The 26639-nt window shown below is 42.4% G+C and overlaps 1 protein-coding gene across 2 annotated transcripts in view; it reads right to left on the bottom strand.

Moving 5' to 3' along the window:
- The window catches only part of PRKCB (protein kinase C beta), a 386071-nt gene that overhangs the window by 211796 nt on the left and 147636 nt on the right, over positions 1-26639 (bottom strand). For both annotated transcript variants that reach the window (XM_054454155.2, XM_054454154.2), the window contains exon 3: positions 20353-20435. In XM_054454155.2, the coding sequence (XP_054310130.1) occupies positions 20353-20435 (83 nt within the window). The remainder of the gene's footprint in view (positions 1-20352; positions 20436-26639) is intronic.

The following is a 26639-nucleotide window of genomic DNA, read 5'->3' as shown; positions in this document are numbered from 1 at the left end:
ACACTAGTCACAGGAAAACAAATACTAGATGATTCCACTTACATAAAGTAACAAAAATAGTCAAATTGATAGAGAATCAGAGTGAAAGGGTGGTGGGTACAGCCTGAAAGAAGGGGGAAATGGAGGATTACTCACGAATGGGCATCAAGTTTCAGTCAAGCAAGATGAATAAGCCCCAGAGATCTGCTGTCTCGTATTGCATCCATCATCAACAATGACGCATTTTACACTTAAAACTTTGTTAAGAGGGTAGATTTCATGTTACGTGTTCTTTCCAAAATAAAATAAAATAGATCACTGGGGATGGGGGGAAAAGCAGGCAAAGGATTGCTGGTCTGGTAGTGGTTATTTTGATGGATGGGGAGGGACGTGTAGAGATTAGAAGGAGCACAAAAGGGCTTCTGGGGCTCTGCTTACAAAGAAAAATTCACTGTGTGAGAATTCATCAAGCTGGACACTTTTCCTGTACAATAAACAGTTGTCAAAAACTGTGTGACCGGTCCAGACTAAAACCAGCACCTTTGATGCCAAATTCTAAACTCCTAGAAGAGGCCATTTGATTGATCCTGTTTGGGAGAGATGTCCACATGCATCTGGACCAAATCAGGCGAGGGCTGTAGGGTCACAGACCTTTGGCAGTACATATCTGGAAAGGCAGCTCTCAGGAAACAAAGTTGCCTGCTTCAGGAATGTTTGTACAGGTACACAGGGTTGAGGTTTACCAGGCAGTTTGAGGTACGAGGTAAGAGCATAGCCCCGCAGGCCAGACGGCCTAGGGCTGGACCTCTCACTAGTGACCTTGAGCAAGTCATTTAGTCTCTGAGTACCTCAGTTTCCTCATCTGCGAAATGGAATTATAACAATGATAACCTATCTCACAGGGTGTAATGAAGAATGAAGAATTATTATATGTAAAGTGTTTAGGACAGAATTATATCTACAAATGCTGGCTCTTAGATATTATTTTTTTTGAAAAAGAATACCAAGACATCCTAGAATCCTAGACCACTGGAGGTGGGGGAGCCCTCATGAGGGCATGAACCTCATGAACACAAAAGAGCAGAGACAGAAAGAAGACTAGGAAACATGTGGTCTCTTGAGTCCAGAACCAGGGCCTTTCGCATCCTTTCTGGCTGCCTCTCTCCAAGGTCATCTGCCTTTTGATTTCTCCATTTGCCCCCAGGCCTACAGGCTTCAGAAATTAAGGTCTTCTGGGAAATTGTGAGGCTGGTCCTGCCTCCCAACTAGGAGAAGCCACAATAATTTACAGATGGGACGTATCAGCTTCATTCAAGTCCCAGCAGCTCGCCTCTTTGTGCACGGTTGGTTTCTGTTTTCTGGCCTTCCAGCATCATGGATTTGCTTCTTCCTCCACAGCATGCAGCTCTGTGTCTTCGTGACAGTGAGGGACAAAGGGATGTTTGGAAGCAATTCATTCTGACCTTTACAGGCGGGTTCTGCATTGCAGAAGCAGTCAGCCCGTGGCAAATGAGAGCAGAAGAATCATGCAGAATTCACTTGACAATCAAGAGAACTGCATTTTATCACACTACCATCATTTTATCAGCCCCTCTCTCCAACCAGCCCATGGGAGATGCCTTTCCATTTTGCAGAAAGCAAGATAAATGCATGCAATGCCAAAAATAAGGATGGGCTTTTGAAATGCACAATCTAAGACTTGAAAGGATCATTGGTGGCAATAATATTAACTAGTATGTCCTATGTGCCAGTCATGGCATGAAGCTCTTATCATCTACGTTAACTCATTTAATCCTCATGTGGACCCTATGAGGTGGGTGCCATTTTATCCTCTTTTTAGAGACGAGGAAACTGAAGCAGGGAGGCTAGGTAACTAGCCCAAGATTATCAGCTAGTTAGTGGCCAACCTGGAATTCAAACTCAGTCATTCTGGTTTCAGAGCCTTTATACATATTGCCTTACATTGGCTTCTAAACCCAGCTATCCATCAGAATTACCCAAGAACTTTTTTAACACACGGATTCCCAGGTCCTGATCTGTATCTCTTCAGGTGAAGCCTGTCATCCAATCTCTCTGCAATCTACAATGTAGCATTTAGAAATTGTAGCAAACATGTTGTTTCAATCAGCACAAGATCTATGCTTTCTTCACCCCCCAGTCCCCCGCTCCCCTTATCAGTACTTTGATTCTCCTTTGAAAAGCCATCCTACCCCCACAGCGTTTAGTCTTTGAAAGAACATTCTAAAAGTCCAACCCAAGAGTTTGTTAGGCAACTTGAGCTCGGCCAAATAATCTCTGTCCTTCTGGAATTTGAATTTAGGCTGAAAATAACACAAGAACCAAAATCAGATAGAGCTGGTCTGGTTGTTCAAGTTTTCTTTCAATGCTCTGAAGGATGCCTCATCTTTTCCAATGAATTCCTTTCCAACTTACGTTAACCAAAGATGGTTTCTGTTGCATGCAACAAAACAACAAAAGCTAGTAGAACCACCAACATGGTAGAAACCCACATCTACCACAGCTATGCCCTCTACAGCATGCCTGGCAATTGAGCTTTACTATCCTCAGATGGGGAGCTAATATCATTATGTAGCAACCAGTTGGTCAGTATGGGCTGTTCTTCCTTAGCCTGCACAGATGGACCTCAGTCCTAATTTTCCTTTAGAACTACACCACAAAATTCTATACAAGAGCTCTTTGGACATTTGATGACAGCATAACCTCTGAGCTAGAGAGGCCAATCCTCAAGTATCTCCAGGCTCCTTCTAAGGCATCCTCTTGGCATTTGGTATCGCCCACGAGAACTTCTGTGTGGATGCAGAAGCTATGGACTGCAGTGTTATGTGAACAGGATGTGATTTCAGCAGGATGGTGCACTTTCAGATGTAGGGAGATAATAGATAAGTGAGAGAGGGAAGAAGGGGGGAAGGGAGGAAGGGAGGAAGGGAGGTGGAAACTATACCATTTAGACTAAATTGCCCCTGACATTACTTATTCTTGAGAGATGCAAATGGGTCTTTTGGTCCAGGTGATGGTCATCCCAAGAGAGATGTTCAGCCCTCATTGTTGCTTCACTCCCTGGAAGGAGCATTATTTTTGAAAGTTCACTGTGGGTGTCCCCACTCGGGGTTACGTAAGACAGAACAAACCAGGCATGGAGAAAAGTGCACTTGACAGTTATGTTGCTTTACTGAGCCAAGGAGACCAGATGACACCAAGAGGAGGAAGCGAGCCTTTGCCCTGAAGATCAAGATGGTCTTCCTGCCACTCACACTAAGGCAGGAAACGGACAGGGCCTTGTTGGCAGAGCCAGGACTCCCCTTCTCTGGGGCCAAAAGTGAATTGAAGTCAAGACTTATCAGAGGCCAGAATCTTAATAGAAGCATCTGAAGATGCTCAGTCCAGGAACTGAGCTGACTCCCAGCTGATGGAGGACCTCAAGAGTAACCACATTTGGAAGGAACTGTAAGTGACTCCGATTATGCTGGAACCGCCACTCAAGTTTGATCCTCACGGAACTAAGTGGGAAACCTGAGTCTGCACTAGAGGTGAAGTGGCCCCAGAAACAAACAAAACTGGAGAAACCAGCTACAGAACATCCCAAAGTGGACCTTCAGAGCTCTGCAGGTAACAAGTCTGGAATAAGACAGTGAACAGAATTAAGCATTCACGAAAATTTATTTAGGGAATGTGGCCTTTGGCTTTACATGTGTATATATTTTTATATTTTTAAATCTATCATACCTGACCTAATGTTTTGTTGTCTGCTTTTTTTTTTTCATTTAGCAATATATTATGACTGCATTCCCAGACCAATGGCATTTTAATCACCGTGACTTTTTATTAAAGTATAATTTACATACAGTAATGTACAGAGTTTAAGCATACAGTTTGATGAGTTTTGAAAAATGTGTACACCTGTATAGGCACCATCCCAGTCAAGATACAGAACATTCCCCTTATCCCCAAACATCGTGACACTGAATCACTGGCCAGCATTCCACCATATGAGTGTAATATATTTTACTTATATAAACTCTAATTGGTAGCGACTTGGGTCATTCTCAAATTTTTGATATTATAAATACTGATGCAATGAATATCACTCTAGATAAATCTATGCACATATCCTGAAATGGTTTCTTACCAAAAATTCCTAGAATTGTCATGCTTAGGTCAAAATGATTAGATTTAGTAATTCTTCGATCAAAAATGTGTTTAAAGTTCTGGATATGTATGGAAAATTTGCTCTTCAGAAAACATATACTAATTTGCCACTCACCAGTAATGTATCAGAGTTCCTGTTTTCTCCTTCCTCCTGTTTTATGTTCTTGTTTAGTTTTGTTTATTTGAGACAGAATCTCACTCTGTTGCCCAGGCTGGAGTGCAGTGGTGCAATCACAGCTCACTGCAGCCTCCACCTCCCAGGCTTAAGTGATCCTCCCACATCAGCCTCCTGAGTAGCTGGGACTACAGATGCATGCCACCATGCCTGGCTTTTTTTTTTTTTTTTTTTGTAGTGACTTGGTTTCGCCATGTTGCCCAGGCTGGTCTTAAACTCCTGAGCTCAAGTGATTTGCTGGGACACTGCCTCTGTTTATGCTTTTTGTTTTGAGTCCTATTTCTTTTGATATTATTATTAAGACCATGTTTCATTTTTATATGTGTATTTTCATGATATACTTTTGTCCCTTTTATGTTTAAAACCTGTGCTTTAAGCTTCTTTTATACACTGCCAAGAGTTGTACGTTGCTCATCCAATCTCACAGTCTTTGCCTTTCAGTAGAGAATTTCAATCCATTTACATTGGTTGGGTAACATTCTGCTATCACTTCTACCATCTAAATTTATGTTTTCCAGATTTCACGGTTCCTTGCTGGTGTATTTTTATCTTTATTCCTATATTTTGTTGTATTGATCATAATTTTCTTTGTCGTTTTATCTCTAGATTGTTTCCTCCACATTATTTGAACCAATAATGTCTGTGACAACAATAAAATAGCATTCACTATTTTATTTGGGATATGTTCATCTAGATTCATGTGTGAGACTGGCTTGTAGTTTACTTTTTATGCCGACTTTACTAGGTAACACCGGTTATTGTGGTTAAGCAAGCTTATAATAATTAGTTATTAATTTCATCAGCGCATCAAAGTTTCTCCTTCACTCTTCTTATAACATAGACTGCTCCTGGGTGAAAGGGATGCCATGGGATCCAGGTCTGAGGTTATAAGAGTTCGTTCTCCCAGTATTAGAGAACCAACCCCATCAGAACCTTTTCTGAGATCGATTATGAATGCAGGGAAGATGGCTGGGTGCAGTGGCTCACGCCTATAATCCTAGCACTTTGAGAGGCCGAGACAGGCAGATCACTTGAGGTCAGGAGTTCAAGACCAGCCTGGCCAATATGCTGAAACCTCATCTCTACTGAAAATACAAAAATTAGCTGGGTGTGGTGGTGCACATCTGTAGTCCCAGCTACTTGGGAGGCTGAGGCAGGAGAATTGCTTGAACTCAGGAGGCGGAAGTTGCAGTGAGCTGAGATCATACCACTGTACTCCAGCCTGGGCAACAGAGCGAGACTGTGACTCAAAGAAAAAAAAAAAAAAAAGAATGCAGGAAGAAGGCTAATTCCTCCTCTAGGGTTGCCATCTTTCCATGGGGTCAACTGTAATGATGCTTGCAGACATGTTCCATCTACAGCAGGACAAATGAGGCAAGACAAAGCAGATGCATCAGTCAGGGGCCCCACAGGAAACAGATGGCATACTCAAGTGAAGAGTGTTTAAGAAAGGTTCAATGGAAGGACTGTTTCTAAAGGTGTGGGCATGGTGTTGGGAAAGTATAAGGGATTGGAGGCTAGTAAGAGCCAGGGGACAAAGGAAGGGGTAGCTCCTGGAACCCAGAAGAAGAGAATTACATAGAGAAGATTATCTGTAGAGGAGCAGCAAGCTATAGTCAAAGGGTAGAGTGAAGATGACTCCATAATAAATACTGACTGACTCGGGGAGGGTCTCACTCTTTCCCCTCCCCCAGTCTCCTATTAGCCCCTCCCCTTGAGTCCAACCAGATGTCAGGTCAGAAGGTAAGGAACCCTGGTTGAAGCAGTCATTACGGCTCAGTCTCTCAGAGAAAGCAGAGCAGAATGGATTGGAAGGGCAAATGAGGCATCTGGCACAGCAGGTAAGGGTCAGTGTGGTAGACTGCACAATGGCCACCAGTGTCTCACATCCCTGCATGCTCCTTGGCCATGTGACTTTGCTATTCTTCCCATCCAGAGATGAAGTTTGTTTCTCCACCTCCAAATCTGGTCTTGTCCATAATCACTGTGACACAAACAAAGGCTTAAAAAACACCTATGCTGGCCAGGCGCAGTGGCTCATGCCTGTAATCCTAGCACTTTGGGAGGCTGAGGCAGGCAGAACGCTTGAGGTCAGGAGTTCAAAACCAGCCTGGCCAACATGGTGAAACCCCATCTCTACTAAAAATACAAAAATTAGCTAAGCGTGGTGGTGGGTGCCTGTAATCCCAGCTACTCAGGAGGCTGAGGCAGGAGAATCACTTGTATCTGGGAGGGTTGCAGTGAGCCAAGATCACACCACTGCACTCCAGCCGGGGTAACAGAACGAGACTCCATTTCTCACACACACACACACACACACACACACCCCCACACACACACACACACCTGTGCTTTGGGATTTCCCTCTCTTGCCATGCTTGGAACCGTGAAACTAAGCTAGCCTGCTGGAGGAAAAGAAGACGCATGGAGGAAAAATGAAATGCCCAGATCGACAGCCTGCCAGCCCTCAGTCAATGTGAGCAAGGCTGTTCTAGGTAATCCAGCACCAGCCCAGCCACTAGCTCACCAAGACCCATGACAGAGCCCAGCAGGGATCACCTAAATAAACCCAGGTCAGAAGAATCACCCAAGTAACCCACACAATCATGAGAAATCACAAATAACTGATGCTTCAAGGCACTACATTTTGAAATGGTTTGTTACAGAGCAAAATAACTAACCAATAAAGCAGAAAATGGAAAAGCATCATGCAAGTACTGGAGCTTCAGTTCCAGCCTTTGAGGTCCTTGTCCTGAAGCTTGTACTCTATTCCCAATGTCCTTCTCAGGACTCAATGGGCCCTCTATTCCTACTGCTAATTTGAGCTGGATTTCTCTCACTTTCATTTAAAAAAAATTGTAAAGCTTTATTTCTTCTTTGTAATCAGGTACAATTTTAAAGGAACAGAAATTCTTCATTGCTCTAAAATTTAAGAAGTTTTACCCATGAAACTTATTTGTCTGGGGTTTTACAAGAAGAAAAGGTCCTTGAATAATGTTTTCATTTCTTTCTCGGTTATTTGCCTATTCTGGTTTTCAATTTCTTTTTGAGACAAAATTGACAATTTTACGAGAAAATCATCCATTTCAACCAGATTTTCAAACATGCTCTCACTTATTTACATACTTTAATGTATACATACATTTAATACTTTCATTTCCGTTTTATCAAATATTCAACATTTAACAAGTTTAACAAGTTTATGATTTTTAATCTATCTTATCACAAAGTGAGACTTGATCAAAAGGATAAGGTCAACATTAGTGTCTATCATCTTTAATTGACCTGATTTAGTGATGGAATTAGGAGAGCACAGGATCTAACAGTGGGTTTTACTCAGTACCTTGACTATAAATCATAAGAAATTATTTCTAAAGCCGTAAAATGTTGAAAAAAGTATCTTTAGACAAACCAGACAAAGAGTCCTTTTGTACTGCCTGCCCAGTGCCCCTGTTCAATAAAGTTAGCTATCATTATTAGCTATTATTTCTTGGCAAGTCAGAGGGTAACCTGTATCCCTTATAGAGCAGGAGAGTCCCCTCCAGACATTAATAATGATTTTAAAACGATGTATTGAGTGCCTTCTTTGTGCCAGACACTATTCTAGGTGTGGTTCAAGCAGTCTCCTATTGAATAGTTACAAAAAAAAAAAACACTTTATTTAGGTATTATTTTCTCTATTTAAAAGATATAAACTAAGGGTCACAGAACTTAAAGTTATTTTCCCAAGGTCATTGGAGCAATACATAGCAGAGACCACTCGGAATTTGACACCAGCATTTTCTGGCTTCAAAATTTGAGTTCTTTTCTTAGCACTGCATCACAGAATTTGAGGTTTGTGTGAAATAATGGAAATGGAAACCGTAATCACCTCATAAGAGCATGCTCTGGGTGGAAGAATGTAGAGAATTATCAGTACATTCTTGATTATGGACCTAGGTGGAGCAATGGAAATGGCCTTAGCTACATGTACCAAGGGCTTACTATGCACTGTGCCAAGTGCTTTCATGTAAGGGCTTTGAAATTCATTTGTCTTTTGTTTGTGAACTCTTTCTCATTTTAAATATTTTTAAAATTATCACTATAAACCTATGTGGTTGGTACTAACATCCTATTTTACATATAAGGAAACCAGGGCATAGAGAAGTCGAACGACATGCCCAAGTTTTCCTAAAGAGTATCTGGGCAGAATCAGGACTCAAATTCAGGTATGTCTGATTTCAGAGTCCATACTCTTAACCACCATTGACATGATCAATAAACTGCCACATTAACCACTTGTAGCTAGAGGTGGTTAAGTCCACTAGCGATTGAGGCAGGGAATAAGTTAGGTGCATTCTTTTGATGAGGCCATCTACGACTCTGAGCCACAATATAACATGCAGATTTTTATAAAGTCCAGTGTGATGGTCTCCAGGGGTTCTGTTCTGCTGTGGCCTCTTGGGTTAACAGGATCTGCAATAGATTAACCATAAATACTTCCTCTCCAATGAGGCACTGGAATCTATTTTTCTACCACTTGAATCTGGACTTGGCCAGAGACTAGCTTCGTAGGACATTAGCAAACATGATACAAAGGCTTAAAAAGCATTGAGGGATGCTCTCTTGCTCTTCATGGAGCCTGGAAACCACCATGTGAACAAGCCAGAGCTAGCCAGTTGGATGGAGGATGAGGCCACATGGACGAGAGCCAAAGCACACAGGCCTACAACCTGCTCATTATCAGTCACGTGAAAAGGGCCATCTTAGATCATCCACCCACTATCCACAGACACGGACAAGAACCCCTTAAACTGTGCCCAGGGAAAGTACCTCACTTGACTCACCCTAGTCCCAACCCTCAGAGACAACTCCTCTGTTTCTTGTTCTGAGATGTCACAGGAGGCTGTGTATGTCGTCAGTATTCCGAGTGCTGAATAACCTATAATGTCCATAAGTAATGCTTATGACAGTACCAGAGACCTGGGCTCTCTAAGAGGTACAAGAGACAGATGAATTGAGGATTTCCTATCTGGTGAGATCAAGAAGGATGACTGTGGTGACCAGCAGTATCTGCCACACTTTGTGGTCCTCCAATGGTGAGTGCCCATAAATGTTGTCTATTCTCATTGGTATTGAATGGTTGGCTCAGTAGCTAGGTTCACGGGACAGTGCCTGGTTCATAAAATTGCCTCAATGTGATATGATGTGAACATATCTGTAGGATAATGCCAACAGCACAAAGCTCTACTAATATCCATAATATTGCCTGGCTCAGACTGGGCTTGGAATAGCAGAGGGTAGAGGATGCATCCAAGCACATCCTTTATCGTGGATGGAGCCTTGTCCAAGGTCACCGCCTGTGTGTTTCTGCTTCATGAACTTGCTGCACACCAGTTCCTCCAAGGTCATGCAGAAGGAGAGGGCACCCCTCCATACCTGCATGAGTATCAGGGGCAGCTAAAGGAGAGTCTGGCCAGGTGGGCAAGCAGGTGTGGCTAGGTCTTTAATCATGCCTCCAACCATGAGCAGAAAAAGGTCAATGAACTGAGTCAAGCCAGTTCAAGTGTCTGGACTAACTCATCATCCTTGGTGCCAACCGACCTTTTTGGAACCGTATCCAGAGATAGAATCATTTCAGGTAGGCTGCCAAATCCTATGCATGCTGGCTGCAGGGAGTACTTCCTGCTCTCCTCATGCTCAAGGCAATGAATGGCTGCACTCCTTCATTCATACAGAGAGGGGTCTTATGCCACTTACAGAGCCTCCACACTTCTAGGAAGGACTGCCAGATGGCAGACAGAGAACCTGCTCATTCTTCACCCTTTCCTGGTCTGTCTGACAAGACACCTGTCCTTGCTGGCTGCCCAGCATGTGTGCACTGTTATTCATTGTCATTGTCATCATCATCATCATCACATACATAGCTCTTGCCATGCACCAGACACTGTCCTAAGTGCTTTTACAGATATCTATGTATTTGATACTCATAACAATGCTATCAAGTAGAAACTATTATTTTACTCATTTTTTAGCTGAGGAATCTAAGGCATAAATGGATTTCAGTAATTCGTCCAAGGTCACACAGATCTGAGGCTAGGAATGCTGGCTCCATAATCTGTGATTTTAACCAGGACACGATACTGTTTCTCTAGCTTTCCTCAGAGAAACTACCTCTTCCCCACCCTCAATCCATGGAATGGGCACTCAGGCCCTCATCTACAGGTGTAGGCACAACGTATTAGTCAGGGTTCTCCAGAGGAAAAAAACCAATAACATGAATTGGTGTACATAATTATGGAAGCCAAGAAGTCCTACAGTCTTCCATCTGCAAGCTAGAGAACCAAGAAAGCCAGGGGTATAGTTTAACCCAATGTTTGAAATCTGAGCCCAAAGACCTGAGAACCATAGGTGCCAATGGAGTAGGTCCTGGTCCAGGTCTGAAGGACTGAGAACCTGGAGCACCAACACCCAAAGGCGGGAAAAAATTAATGTTCCAGCTCAAAAAGAGAGAGTGAATTTATCCTTCCTCTGCCTTTTTGTTCTATTTGAGTCCTCAACAGATTAGATGGTGCCTGCCTATGTCAATGAAGGCAATTTTTCTACTCAGTCTACTGATTCAAATGATAATTTCTTCTGAAAACACCCTCACAGACATGCCCAGAAATCATGTATTACCAGCTATCTGGGTACCCCTTAGCCCAGTCAAGGTTAACTGCATGTGCAAAATTAACCATCACAAGTCCACCCTTTCTCAACTTGGCATCCATACACACCTTCTTAAACAAAGAACCGCCAAATAAAGAATAACAAGGATATAATTCCACCTGATGTGATACAATTAGACTTTGTACAACTGAAAATGCAATAAACCCCTCCCCAGAAAAGGAGATGAAGTCCTTGAGTAATGATTCCTCTTGTCCTGGTATCCTATAACTTAAATACTAAGACATAAAATTAACAATACTTAAATACTGATATAAAGTCAATACACCTTACGTTACATGATAAAGAACTAAAAGAGCAAAGAAAACAAAGATATTTGCTTACCATATGTATATATACACACAAACATATCCATAACAAAATAATGCCAATAATCATGCCAATCACAGTCCTTGTTTTTGTAACTGGTCACATGGTCATAGCTGGTATTTGTAACTACTTTCTTCTGTTACCTATTCTGTATTCGCTTTACCTTCAGTGGGCACCTCAGCTGGTGGTGGTTCCTTACCTGGCAGGGTGACCCAAACCTTCATTCTTAAAAGGTCTGGGCCATTCATAGTTTTGCCTGTATTGAGTTGTTGTGGTTTTTCATTGATCTTAATCATAGGCCATGGTAACACTAAGAGATGCCTTTAGGGATCTCCTGTATCCAGACACATTTTTCCTTTTCTCCATTGTAGAGTAGTGTCCAATTTCCCCTTAGTAGTCCAGATCAATCACTCCAGCCAACTTCATAACTTCCTTCTTGGCCTGTTAACTCAGAGGCATGGGAACCCCAAAGTGGCTGGGTGGCAGTCTTAACTATCAATAGAATCATTTTTCTGTCTCCTGCTGGAAGTATTCCTCCCTCTGGAACTGAGACCTCCATGCCGGGAGAGCATAAATCATGGGAAAAGAAAGCAAAAGTTTTGCTGGTGGTAAAATTACTAGGGGTAATAATGAGTGGTACCACTCCCATTCCACTTCCTTGATTCCCAGATCCATAAATTTCTGGCTATCAGAGAAAAAGCACCATATACTAGATGCTGATTCGCAGCATATATAGCCTTCTAGAGAATCTTGCCCAGGCATGCAAGGCGTTGCTACCTAGCTGACAACATAACTGAGTCTTCAAAAGGCCATTCCACCATTCTATCAAGCCAGCTGCTTCAGAATGATGGGGAACATGGTAAGACCAGTGAATTCCATGAGTGTGAGTTCACTGCCCACCTCTTTGGCTTTGAAGTGATTTCTTTGATCAGACACAATGCTGTGTGGAATTTCATAACGGTGAATAAAGCATGCTCTAAGTCCATGAATGGCAGTTTCAATAGAAGCAGTGTATGCAGGGAAGGCAAATCTGTATCCAGCATGTCTATTTCCATAAGGATAAAATGCTGCCTCTTCCATAATGGAAGGGGTCCAATGTAATCAACCTGCCGCCAGGTAGCTGGCTGATAACCCCTAGGCATGGTGCCATATCAGGAACTTGGTGTTGGTCTCTGCTGCTGGCAGATTGAGCACTCAGCGGTGGCCATAGCCAGGTCAGCCTTGGTGAGTGGAAGTCTATGCTGCTGAGCCCATGCATAACCTCCATCCCTGCCACCACAGCCACTTTGTTCATGAGCCCATTGTGTGATGACAGGGTGTCTGGGGAAAGAGGCTGCCTAGTATCCAAATAACGGGTCATTCTATCCCCTCAATTATTAAAATCCTCCTCTGCTGAGGTCACCCTTTGGAAAGCATTCACCTGGGACACAAATATTTTCATGTTTATTGCCCACTCAGAGATGTCTATCCACACACCTCATCCCCACACTTTTTTGTCACCAATTTTTTCAATCATATTCCTTCCAAGTCCCTGCCCATCCAGTCAAATAATTGGCTACAGCCCATGAATCAGGATATAGTCACATGTATGGCCACTTCTCCTCCCAAGCAAAGTGCACAACCAGGTGCACTGCTCAAAGTTCTGCCCACCAAGAAGATTTCCCTTCACTATTGTCCCTCAGGGATGTCCTGAAGTGACTACAGTGCTGTAGCTGTCCATTTCTGGGTGGTGTCTGCACACTGTGCAGAAACATCTGTAAACTGGGTCCTAGTCTTCTCTTCCTCTGTCAACTGATCATAGGGAACTAACTCCTCATGAGCCCAAAGGTGCAAGTTGGGAGAGAGAAGGCAGGGTAGCAAGAGTGGGGGGCATGGGCATCCAGGCCATTTCTTCATGTATCGTGCTTGTGCCTTTAGAGCCTGCCCAGGCTTGATCACATACATACCACTTCCATTTGATGATGAAGTGCTGCTGTGCGTGACCAACTTTATGGCTCGGTGGTTTAGATAAGACCCAGTTAATGAAGAACAATTCAGGTCATATGGCAATTTAGTGGCCCATGGTCAAATCGTCAGTTTCCACGAAGGCCTAGTAGCAGGCCAAGAGCTGTCTCTTAATAGGAAACTAGTTATCCGTGGATTATGGCAGGACCATATTCCAAAATCTTAAATGCTTGTGCTGCAATTCACCTATAGAGGCTTGCCAAAGGCCCCACACAGTATCTTCTCTGCCACTAACCAACCACCACTGGATGTGCTGGGTCATATGGCCCAAGTGGCAAAGCAGCTTGCACAGCAGTCTGGACCTGTTGCAGAGCCTTCTACTGTTCTGGGCCCTACTGAAAACCAGAAGCTCTTGGGGTCCCTTGGTAAGTAGGCCAGCATAACACACTCAAATGAGGAATGTATTGCCTCCAAAATCCAAGTAGGCCATCTGTCTCTTTCTCAGATGTAGAAGGGTCCAGATGCAGCAACTTATCCTTCACATTAGAAGGGGTATCTTAACATGCCACACACCACTGACCCCTAGAAATTTCACTGAAGAAGAAGGTCTCTAAATTTTAGTTGGATTTATTTCCCATCCTCTAACACACAAATGTCTTACCAATGTCTAGAGTAGTTGCTACTTCTCATTCACTAGGACAAATCAGCATAATGTCATCAATGTAAAGGACCATATTCATAGCTTGTGGAAGGAAAAATGATCAAGATCCCTGCAAACTAAATTATGACATAGGACTGAAGAGTTGAAATACCCCTGAAGTAGGACAGTGAAGGTGTATTGCTAGCCTTACCAGCTGCAATAAAACTGCTCTGGTGGGTCTTATGGACAGAGATGGAGAAAAAGTCATTTAATAAATCAATAGCTACATACTAGCTACCAGAGGATGTATTAATTTGCTCAACCAATGAAACCATATTTGATACAGCAGCTACACTTGGAGTGATCACTTGGTTAAGCTTATGATTATCCACTGACATTCTTCTAGATTCATCTGTCTTCTGCAGAAGCCAAATAAGAGAGCTGAATGAGGGATATTGTGGGAATCACTACCTCTGTGTCTTTCAAGTCATTGATAATGGCACTGATCTCTGCTCTCCCTCTAAGGATGTAGTATTGCTCTTGGTTGGCTGTTTTCCTAGGTTTGGGCAGTTCTAATGGCTTCCTCTTGGCTTCGCCCATCATAGTAGGCCTCACTTTACAGGTCAAAGAACCAGTATGGGGATTCGCCAGCTGCTAAGTATGTCTATTCTAATTATCCATTCTGGAACTGGGGAAATAACTGCAGGATGGGTTTGGGGACCCACTGGATCCACTGCAAGACAGACCTGAGCTAAAATTCCATTGATCACCTGACTACCATAAGCCCCTATTCTGACTGGAGGGCCAAGTGACATTTTAGGTCTCCTAGAATCAGTGTCAGTTCAGAACTAGTGTTCAGTAGTCCCCAAATGGTCTGATCATTTCCTTTTCTCTAGTGCACAGTTATCCTCATAAAAAGCAGTAGGTCCCTTTGGGGAAGGCTGGGAGAAAGATTAACAGGATAAACTTTTAGCAGTATAATCGCTTTCTCAAGGAAACTTTACCTCCCTTTCATTCAAAAGGTTCTGGGTCTATAAACTGGCTCAAGTCTGGGAATGGATTGAGGGGCTATGATTCTCTATTTTTATGATTCGAGTTAGACTTCTGTTCACTTCACCTAGAATTTTTCTGCTTATACAGATCAAGTAAGAATTTAGTAGGCTTCCCACCTATTTCACTTCTAGCAACACCATGATTAGGCAGTGCCATAGGTCTGCATGAGTCAGGCTATTCTGATTGTTGTTTTAACTCTGCGATCCATTAAGGTAACTGCACCCACCTTGCCTTTAACAGTTGAGTGCCACAAAATGGCCCCTGATATTCCAGGACCCAATTATTCCCATTGCATTTAAGTTTTCCAATTAAGTGGCTGTGGTTCCCATAGTAAGGTTTGGTCTATAGAGAAGAGGGATCACAGAACTCTTAAAGGATGCTGGGGCTCCCCTCACAAATTTATTTCTCAAAGTACTGAGAGAGACATACCTTTCTTAAAGGTATGTCTGACCTTCCCAGCATGGGTGAGCAGGTATTAAATGACAAATCCACTCTAGCATTCTAATCTCCCTAAGCCTTTGAATCCTTTCCTCTACATTAAACCAGGGGAGGTCAGGCATCTCCAACTCACTCATGATAGGCCATCTTTTAATCCATGTTTCAGCCAACCAGCTAAACTGTTAGAGCCCTTCCTAACTCCTTAAGCTGGAACATTACATTCAGAATCTCTGCTTAGTGAACTTCTATCAATAAATTCAGCCTGATCCAACTTCATGTTACTTCCACCATTATCCTACCCCCTTAATATCATTCCTATGCATATTCCCTATGGTTCTACTTGTATAAATTAGAAAACTCAAATAGTTCTTTTGGGGTATAGCATACCTCCCCGTGGGTCACACTGTGCATCTCATCTTTAGAAGCCTGCTAGGACTTGAAGGGGTGGTGGGATTGGGTGCTGAGAACAATCAGCATTGCCTGGCATGGCAACTGCCTCAGGGAAAGCCATTACTGTTTCCTAGGGCAATGCAGGGTTAGTTCCCTTAGACAAGGTGGAAAGGCCAATGCCACCCTGAGTGGGGATGGCACTTTTGCTGGAGGTAAGGAGGCCACTTCCACTGGTAAAAAAGACTTGTCAGAATTTAGGGGCTCAATGTCTCCAGCTTCATCAGGGTCTTCATCAGAGTCTTCCCACCTTATGGGATCCCATTCTTTTCTGATCAATGCCCTTGCCCTTGCTTTTACAGCAGACACCCTGTGTGGCTGGGAGTCCAATTTGCTTTGTAATTCAGTCAATTGCAGGATGAGGTTGTGCATTTAATTTTCAGAAATTTCAGCCCTGCAGCTACAGGCTAGAAGGCTCTCCTTCAGGGTACACCTAGAAGCTCTTAGATCGTTTATGAAACACTTCGAGCTGGGAATTCAAATCCCTGAGCTCATCTTTTTCTTTCTCCACTTTGTCCAGCGACATTAGGAGCAAGTCATTATATGCCTTAGTTTTCCAAAAGTGTTTGGGTATCATATATCGAATCACTTGGCTCCTTGCTTCTTATAAATGGTTGATTAGGAGTATCCAATGCAGATGATTTGTGTATCTCTATAAGCAGATCATGCCATGGACTATCCAGGCTCTCTTTACTACTAGAAATAGGGTAATTAGCAGTCTTAAATCTAATCAGATTTGGCAGCCAATTGCCAAATCCCCAAAACCAATTCAGAAAAACCATCCTTAAAATTTTGTTCCTCTATACACTCTTAGTACCAAAATTTTTTGTCCTAGTCCCTTCTGGCTGCTGTAACAAAATACCAAAACCTGAGTGGTTTTTAAATGATAAACTTATTCATCACAGTTCTGGAGGCTAGAAAGTACAAGATCAAGGCACTGGAAGATTCAGTCTCTGGTGAGAGCTCACTTTCTCGTACACAACTGTCTTCTAGTTGCAACCTCACATGGTAGAAGGGGTGAGGGATATCTCTGGGGTCTTTTTTATAGGGGCACTATCTCATTTATGAGGGCTCTTCCCCCATGAACTGACCACCTCCCAAGGGGCCCACCTTCTAACACCATACCTTGGGTGTTAGGATTTCAGGATATAAGTTTGGAGAAACAAAACATTCACACCACAGCAGCATATACCCAGGCCTGGCCAATCAGCATAACCCATTCTTCTGGCAATATGTGATTCATGGTCTAATGAGACTTTAGCTCTTGTTACTGCACTGCAGCACTAATAAGATATAAGATTAAAGGTGTTGCAGCCACCATGCTCACATAGGAGACAAGCCTTCCTGAAAATAAAATCAACACAGACAAAGGCTAAGCCAAGAAAGGGAGAAACAGGTTCTTGAGGACATTATTTAGAACTTTGATTCACTGTGCTTGGAGCCAGGTCAACCCTTAGGCCTTTTCAATTTCAAGGACCGAAAATTTTCCTTTTCATGTAAGTCAGTTTGAGCTGAGTTTCTGTCTTAGGCAACAGAAACATTCAGCAGATAGATAGAATATGGGAAACACCATCTTCTTGGCTGCAAGTTGAGTATCAAGTTTCAGTCTGCATGAACACTCAGAGCTGCATACTGAGTAGGGCAGTCTCCCCAAACTCCCCTGCCTGTTTTGCTAGGGAGGAGAGAAGAAATTGCACTACAAGGGCTAGGGCATAGGATCTGAGAGAACATGACAAACAGTCTCAAACTTTGTCTTTGCAAACAGATTTTCAAGGACTTTGGTTGTTCCATGTTTCTTGGAGTTCTTAACCTCAATTACCACATTTTCCAAGCAAAGAATATCCAACATATGCTCCAGCATCTTTGTGTTGCTATGGCAACAGATATGCCCTCCCCCCCCACAAACTCCCACCCCAGTTTGCAGCAAATTGGCAGATGACCATTTGCAGAAGACCAGCAGGAGCTAAAGAAATTCAATGACAGAAGATAGTCACTACTCACTTTGGGCAAGCTGTCAGCTGTCAAGTCTAAGTAGGTAACAGAACCAGTAATGGAGACAAAGCCAATGGGAGAAATTTCAAGAAGGGGAATCAAAGCAGAAACAAAGTAAGAGAACTAGGGGTGATGGCTGCATTGGGGTATGCTGAATGCAGTTCATTACTGGGCAATGAAAGACTGTGCGTGGTGGAAAGCCTTCTCAGCTAGGACAGTTTCAGCTGCATGTAAAAGAATGCCCCCAGGGTCAGGCACGGTGACTCATGCCTGTAATTCCAGCACTTTGGGAGGCCGAGGTAGGAGGAGGGCTTCAGCCCAGGAATTCGAGACCAGCCTGAGCAACACAGGGAAAACCAATCTTTACAAACAAATAAAAAACTAGCCAGGTGTGGTGGCATGCACTTGTAGGCCCAGCTACTTGGGAGGCTGAGGTGGGAGGGTTGCTTGAGCCAGGGAGGTTAAGCTGCAGTGAGTGAGACATGATCATGCCACCACACTCTGGCCTGGGCAACAGAGCAAGATTCTGTCTCAAAAGAGAAAAAAACAAAAATGAAAAAGAAGGCTTCAAACAGTAAGACTTTGCTTAAAAAAAAAAAAAAAAAGAAAGCTTCTTTTTTTTTTTTTGAGACAGAGTCTCACTTTGTAGCCCAGGCTGGAGTGCAGTGACATGATCTCCGCTTACTGCAAGCTCCGCCTCCCAGGTTCACGCCATTCTCCTGCCTCAGCCTCCCGAGGAGCTGAGACTACAGGTGCCCACCGCCAAGCCTGGCTAATTTTTTGTATTTTTAGTAGAGACGGGGTTTCACCATGTTAGCCAGGATGGTCTCGATCTCCTGACCTTGTGATCTGCCCGCCTCAGCCTCCCAAAGTGCTGGGATTACAGGCGTGAGCCACCGCGCCTGGCCAAAAAAAAAGCTTCTTATCCCATCTATCCAGCTTGGGGATAAAAGGACTGTGAGTGGTATCAACAGCTCATCAGCATCATCATGGACCCACGGTTCTTTTAAGTTTTCCGCTCTGCCATGCTCAGGATGTCGGCAATGTGTCCCTCATTGACCCAAAGGGGCTGCCACAACTCCAAGCATTATATCCCTGTACAAAAATGCCCAAGAGGACAAGGGAAGGGGTGTCTCTCTCTTATCAGAAAGGAAAAATCTTTCCTGGACTCTTTCCCAGGTCTTCCCCTCAGTTCCCATTAGCAGGATTGGGTCACATCCTCATTCAGCAGCTACAGGAGAGCCGGGGAAAGCAAGTAGCAGGCATTTTTAGCTTCCAGCATGAAAGGTAGCCTCTGCCAGAAGGATGAAGGCTGTGAATGGCTGCTGGGTAGGCCAATCAACAACATAGCCTAAACTTTAAACATATTTGTACCAAAACTTTTGCCATATCCTTATATCACCCATACTGTCATTCACTTAATATTGTCCTCAAATCAGTTTATCTTTTGTTTAACCTAAAAATCTTTACTTAGGTAGGAAATTCTATATCCTTATCATAAATGCAAAACCACCACTAGATATGTTTTTCCCAATCCACATTAAACTACATTTATAATGATTAAAACAAAAATTTTTTGCACATTTTACCTACAAGCATCTCTTCTCCCACTAGCAGTGGTCATACTTTGAGATTCATGGTAGCAGGATAAATTCATTTCCTCCTCATTCCTGGGCCCTGATATTAAGAACACCCTAACAAGCAGGGTGCACTGGCTCACGCCTGGAATCCCAACACTTTGGGAGGCCAAGGCAGGAGGATTGCTTGAGCCCAGGAATTTGAGACAAGCCTGGGCAACACTCTTAAATAATAATAATAATAATAGGCCGGGCACAGTGACTCACACCTGTAATCCCAGCACTTTGGGAGGCTGAGGCGGGTGGATCACAAGGTCAGGAGATTGAGACCATCCTGGCTAACACGGTGAAACCCCGTCTCTACCAAAAATACAAAACAAAAAATTAGCCGGGCATAGTGGCAGGTGGCTGTAGTCCCAGCTCCTCGGGAGGCTGAGGCAGGAGAATGGCATGAACCCAGGAGGCGGAGCTTGCAGTGAGCTGAGATTGCTCCACTGCACTCCAGCCTGGGCAATAGAGCAAGACTCCATCTCAAAAAAATAATAATAATAATAACAAAAGAAAGAACACCCTAACAAAGTGCCATAACATGCACTGCAAAGTACCACCGAAACTACCTTTTTGCAGCCACACTACCAAGTAGGCCCCTGCCTATCACCCTCCGCGCTCCAGCTCTCAAAGTGAAGACATTAGCAAAATCATAGTAGACAAACTAGCTGGTTTCCTATCCAGCCACGCCCCCTCTCAAAATGTTTTGTTTCGTTTTGTTTTCCACTAAAGGAAAACTGTCTCGAAAGCTATAGGGACCACCACATGCCTTAGAGTGAGATCTTCTGCACTTACTCGTCTAAGCATGCTCACTCACATTTAATCACAAGGCAGCATTAACTGTGGACAGAGAAAAGTGATCAATGTCCATTACTTACATCAGAGGCTGGACCCTTGTCAGCGCCAGGGCAGGAGAATGTGACAAATTCATGGCACCGCTTGTGCACCACAAAGCAGCAAACTGCAAAAGAGAAAATCAGGGTGGGAGGAAGGGAAGAAGGAAAGCGGAGAGGAGGAAGAGAGAAAGGGAGGAAGAGATCATTAAACTTGAACTTCACCAACAAGTAAAGCCTTTATGCCAAAATAAACAATGTCAGCTTCTGCAGCATATCCTTTGCTGAAGTCAAACTCTTGGGAACATAGATGCTTCATCTTGCATAGGAGTTAAACTTCTATAGTTAGCTAGGGTTAGAAAGATTCCATATGCTCAAAATTACACTCCCTTGAAGATCCCTTAAAGCGCCTTGTCTTCTATTGGTTTTGGAACAGAATGTTGTTTCTTGGATCAGGTGCCAGATGAAGTAGTTGGCTTGTGTTTAGGTGCATAATGCATAAGAAATATGTAACTTTAAATCTTAGAATCACACTTAAGAGAGGTGTTCATACGATGAGGGTCATGTGGAAACAGAGGGAACAGGATGGTGGACTCATGGCCCCATCTCACCAAAAGCAATGTCATTCTAATAGAAAAGTGGGAAAAATAGGCAGCAACGTTTACACTGTCACTTTAGTAGTCTGCAAGCAAATACATATATACACATATTTGAATTGGTGTGAATTTAATGCATCTATGGTATGGCTCCCCTATTTGGAGGTTATATCCCTCTGGGGGAGGTACAATGAAAGAATGTATACAAAATAAAACTGTTTTTTGTTGTTGTTGTTGTTCAAATCATCTTTTACAGTCTTGGTGTTCAAATCTTCTTTCACAACCTCTAGACTGCAGGTTTCTGGAGGATGGGTGCCATGCTTCAGGGAGCAGCTCAGAGCCTTTCTAAAGTGCATGCTTAGTAAATGAAAATATAACAGGAAACCTCAAGGCCATCCCTAGCGACACAATGAGTCTAGGTGACAATCATCTATGGTTGCCAAGGTCACAAAAAGATACCACTGGCCTACAGAGGACAGCTCACTTCACTACCTATGAAGTACACTTGTCAAATAATCAAACATGATTGGTTCAAGTCTCTTGATGCAACTACAGATTTACAGAAAATACAAGTGACAGAGGAACATATTAAATGACACCACAGGGATGCGATCAGCAAACACACCCGCCCCCCACCCCAACCAAATACCCAGAATGTAGAAAACTACAAGGCAACGAATATGGTATCTTCAACAAATAAACTACAAGAGAGGACTGCAAGTGGGGAGAAAATAAGATGAGAAACGTATATTTTCAAAGGAATTTAAGAAACATATCAACTAAATTTTTTTTTATTTTACTTTAAGTTCTGGGATACACATGCAGAATGTTCAGGTTTGTTACACAGGTATACATGTGCCATGGGGATTTGCTGCACCTATCAACCGATATCAACTAAATTTAACATGTGGACCTTATTTGGATTCTAACTGGAAAAAACCAATAGTTTAAAAAATTATAAGGCAATCAGGGAAATGGATATACTCACTTTCTGATGACATTAGGGAATTATTGTTACTGATATTAGGGAATTAAAAATATTTGGTGTGATAATGGTCTTGCTTTTTTTTTGGTTATAGAATCCTTATCTTTGAGGATACCTTAAAATCTTTATGGATAAAATAATTTACAATAATTCAGTATGCCAAGGTGGTGATAGAAAGGGGAGGATTACAGATGAAAAAGAAATTGATCATGATGGGTCATTATTGAACTGGGTGATGCACACACGAGGATGCATTACACTAATCTGTTAGTTTTATATATGTTTAACTTTTTCCATAATATGGAAAGTTTTCAGCAGAGGAAGAGATAGAGAAGTAGAGAAAACCCAAGTCATAAGAAATGGGAGTTGCAGGAGGGTTACAAGATTAAAATGTGCTGAGTCTTATATTCCTCAAAAGATTATAGATATTCAGAAATTGCATATAGGACATTATAAGTTTAAATATACGTGTTAACAATTAAAGATTAAAAATAAGAATAGAAACCGGGTGTGGTGGCTCACATCTGTAATCCCAGCACTTTGGGATGCCAAAGCAGGAGGATGACTTGAGCCCAGGAGTTTAAGACCAACCTGTGCAACATAGTGAGACCCATCTCTACAAAAAATAAAAGATTAGTCAGACATGGTGGTGCATGCCTGCAGTCCAGCTACTCCGGAGGCTGAGGTGGGAGGATCGCTTGAGCCCAGGAAGTTGGGGCTGCAGTGAGCCATGACTGCACCACTGCACTCCAGCCTGGGTGACCTAATGAGACCCTGTTTCAAAAATAAATAAATAAATAAAAATATAAAAACTACTATGTATTCCTTTTAAACCACTAAAAGGGAAAACTGGACAAAGAAAGACAGTCCAGGTACACCTCAAACAGCCTTCTTCATGCTCCAAGGTCATATAAATATTACTCTTTGGAGTTTTTTTGTACTTTTATATGGCATCATTTCCACTTTAAACTCTTTGATCCATGTGTAATTTCTTGGAATCTGATGTGAAATGGGAATCCAATTTGCCATTTTTTTCCAAAGAGGTAACCAATTGTCCCAGCATCCTTTATTGAATAATTCATCCTTTCCCCACTGACTTCAAATGCCAACTTTATTATATGTTTAATAATTATATATACTGGGGTCTGTCTTTGGGCCTTCTATTCTGTGCCACTGATCTGTCTTCTAGTATAGCAATATGGGCTTTAATTATAGTAGCTCTGTAATATGTTATATCTTGGCAGGGCAAGTCCTCCCTCATTATCCTTATTTTCAACATTTTCTTGGCTATCACTGCATATTTATTCTTCCAAGTAAACTTTAGAATCAATTTATCAAGATTTTAAAAATACCAATGGAATTTTTATCGGGATTGTATTCAGTCAACCCCCAGCCTCCACAAAATGATTGGGACTTTGATTGAAATTGTGTTAAATTTAGAAATTAAATTCAAGATAATTGATGCCTTGACAACAATGAGTCTTTCCATCAGGAAATGATTGTCCCCTTGTTGAACTCTTATTTTCTCCATAGAAGTCCTACACATTTTCCCTTTAGCATCATCTAAGGGATTCTTTTATATGCTATTGTAAATTTGACATGTCTTCACTTTGTTTCCCAACTGGTCATTGTTTAAAAATAGGAAAGCAAATAGCTGTGTGCAGTGGTTCACGCCTGTAATCCCAGCACTTCGGGAGGCTGAGGCAGGCAGATCACTTGAGGCCAGGAGTTCGAGACCAGCCTAGCCAACATGGTGAAACCCCGTCTCTACTAAAAATACAAAAAAAATTAGCTGGGTGTGGTGGTAGGTGCCTGTAGTAGTCCCAGCTACTCGGAAGGCTGAGGCAGGAGATTGCTTGAACCCAGGAGGCGGAGGTTGAAGTGAGCCAATATCACGCCACTACACTCCAGCCTGGGCAACAGAGTGAGACTCCATCTCAAAACACAAAACAAACAAACAAACAAAAACAATAGGAAAGCAATAGATTGTTAGCATATTTATTTTAAAGCATTTTTTAAAAAACTCAAATAGCTTTTGTGGAGTTTTAGTTGCTTCCTTTGAGTTTTCCAGATAGAAAACCATATTACCCCAAATAATATTTTTATTATTCTCTCTTTTCCCCTTTTCATAGTTCCATGTTTAACTTCCCCTTTTATTCAGCATGAAAGTAAAGGGATGACAGCATAGTCTCGCCCCATCCCTGAGCTTTCCCCAGCTTCACCTCCCTCTCCCTCTCTACACTTCAACCACACAGGAAAGTTTTCCACCTCTACTCAAACTAATTTTTGGAAGTTATATTTTCCTTGGAAATTATCCACAGTGTTCTTCTCAACATGTTTAAATTGTAGCATCTTATCTGGGATGATATTACACCTTTTCTCTTTCTTTCTTTCTTCATATTGCATTGTTAGGTAGTTTCTCCTTATTTTTTTTCCATAAGTTTTTGTTCTTTCTTGTCTATTTTTATCATTCTATCATGTTAAAGCAGATTATGATTATATTTATCAGCTCTACCTGGTTTTATTCTACTTTATTAATTGCTACTTTAACTTTTTTTGTTCTGTGTGTCTGTGATTGTATTGCTTACTTGTATTTGTATCACTTATTGGTTGAAAATGTGAATTCTGGAGTCTGATGACCAGGTGTATATCCTGTGTCTATCATTTGCAAACTCTTAGACTAGGTACACTACCTCATCTTCCTGTACTTCAGTTTCCTCTCTGGAAAATGACAGTGACAATAGGACCCATATCACAGTGGTGTTGTCAGAACTAAATGAGTTATTCCATGCTCAGAACCACGCCAACCATATCATGACTATTCTACAAATGTCAGCTAATATTATCCACTGTTCTTTTTAAAGCTTCTGAATTGACTGCTCAATTAATTTATTCCCATTCCTCTTCATTAAACATTTAAAGATGTTATGGCTAAAAACCCTATTTTAAGTACAGTTTTGGCTGCATCCTATGTTTTATATTTAGTCCCATCATTGTATCAAGTTTCTAAGTGGTCTATTAGTATAGTTTTAATTTATTCTTTGACCCAGAAATATTTAGGAAAGTACTTTCCCCCATTTTCAAGTAGTTGCTTTATTCTACCTTTCTTCCAAACATCTAAAATATCAGTTATTCTCTACAAAAAATACAAAAATTAGCCAGGTGTGGTGGCAGGCCCCTGTAATCCCAGCTACCCAGGAGACTGAGGCAGGAGAATCACTGGAACCAGGGAGGCGGAGGCTGCAGTGAGCCAAGATCGCGCCACTGCACTCCAGCCTAAGCGACAGAGCGAGACTCTGTCTCAAAAAAAAAAAAAAAATTAGTTATTATCTTATTCATCTTTATCCCCTTTGGAGATAGAAGGTGATAAAGATAGCTCATCTCTAGTCTCCTAGTGTCTACCACAATTCCTGGCACATAATTGATATTCAGTACATAAATGTTTGATGAATGAATGAACCAGAAAATGAATATTATCAGTCATAGAAAAAGGAGAAAACATAACCAACTTCATGGTAGATGTAGCTCCTGGCTGATCCCCTGACATTCCACCAGTCTGGATATTTGTCAATCCAATCATTGACAAGGTCACTTTAGGTAGCCTTCCAATTACCCACAGAAATGAATAGTCCATCCCCACTGAGGCAGAATCAATAGGCCAAGTGAACCCCAGCATGATGTGCAGAGAAGCTGAGAACAGACTTTGAAAAACCTCATGAGCTTCTGGTGCAGGTAATTCCTTTACACAGTGTATTTCTGAAAAGTTGTGCAAATCAAATCTCCCATTAACAAAAACACTTTGAAGAAAATAGCGCTGCCTATTTAAAGAAATCAAATCCTTTTGTGACACAAATAAATGCTCCCTCATTTCTATTTGGCAAATTCAGAGTAAGACCAGTTTTTGTTTTTTTGTTTTTTGTTTTTTTAAGAAGAGGCAACATTTACTGAGCTACTGAAAAAAATGTACTAGACCCTACTTTCAAACAGGTACCCAGCTAAGAGCCCAGAATCTCCCGATGCTTCATAATTTATTCAATAACTCCTTGCTCTACAAATGTTGAAAGCCTGCAGCCCTCTGACCCCAGTCTATAGCAAGGCTTTACTAGAACTACAAAATGGGGTCTGAAACTCAAATGCCTAGGGGCCAGGTGAGCAATGAAAATGTCTGACGGCCAGGTAGGGGACTGCACACATGGCCTGTTTAAAAGGGGAACTTGCTACTCAGCTCCAGCAGAGAATGAAAAAGATGTCTCAGGCTCTATCCACCTCCCACCCTCCCTTATTACAGGCAAGATCAGAAAGGCCACCTGCAGCCGAGTGCAGTGGCTCACATCTATAATCCTAGCACTTTGGGAGGTCGAGGCAGGAGGATTGCTTGAGCCCAGGAGTTCAAGACCATCCTGGGCAACATGGCAAGACTCCATCTCAAAAAATTTTAAAAATTAGCCAGGCGTGGTGGTGTGCACCTGTGGTCCCAGCTACTTGGGAAGCTGAGGTGGGGGGAATTGCTTGAACCCGGGAGGCTGGGAAGTCAAGGCTGCAGTGAGCTGTGTTAGCACCACTGCACTCCAGCCTAGGCAACAGAGTGAGACCCTGACTCCAGAAAAAAAAGAAAAGAGAAGAGAAGGGGAAGGAAAGGGGAAAGGAAGGAGAAGGGAAGGGGAAGGGGAAGGGAAAGGGAAAGGGAAAGGGAAAGGGAAAGGGAAAGGGAAGGGAAGGGAAAGGGAAGGGAAAGGGAAGGGAAAGGGAAG

The sequence above is a fragment of the Pongo pygmaeus genome, chromosome 18, assembly GCF_028885625.2.
Source record: "Pongo pygmaeus isolate AG05252 chromosome 18, NHGRI_mPonPyg2-v2.0_pri, whole genome shotgun sequence".
Classification (NCBI taxonomy): Eukaryota; Metazoa; Chordata; class Mammalia; order Primates; family Hominidae; genus Pongo; species Pongo pygmaeus.
The sequence above is the reverse complement of the archived record's forward strand: the minus strand, read 5'-3'. Positions and strand labels throughout refer to the sequence as shown.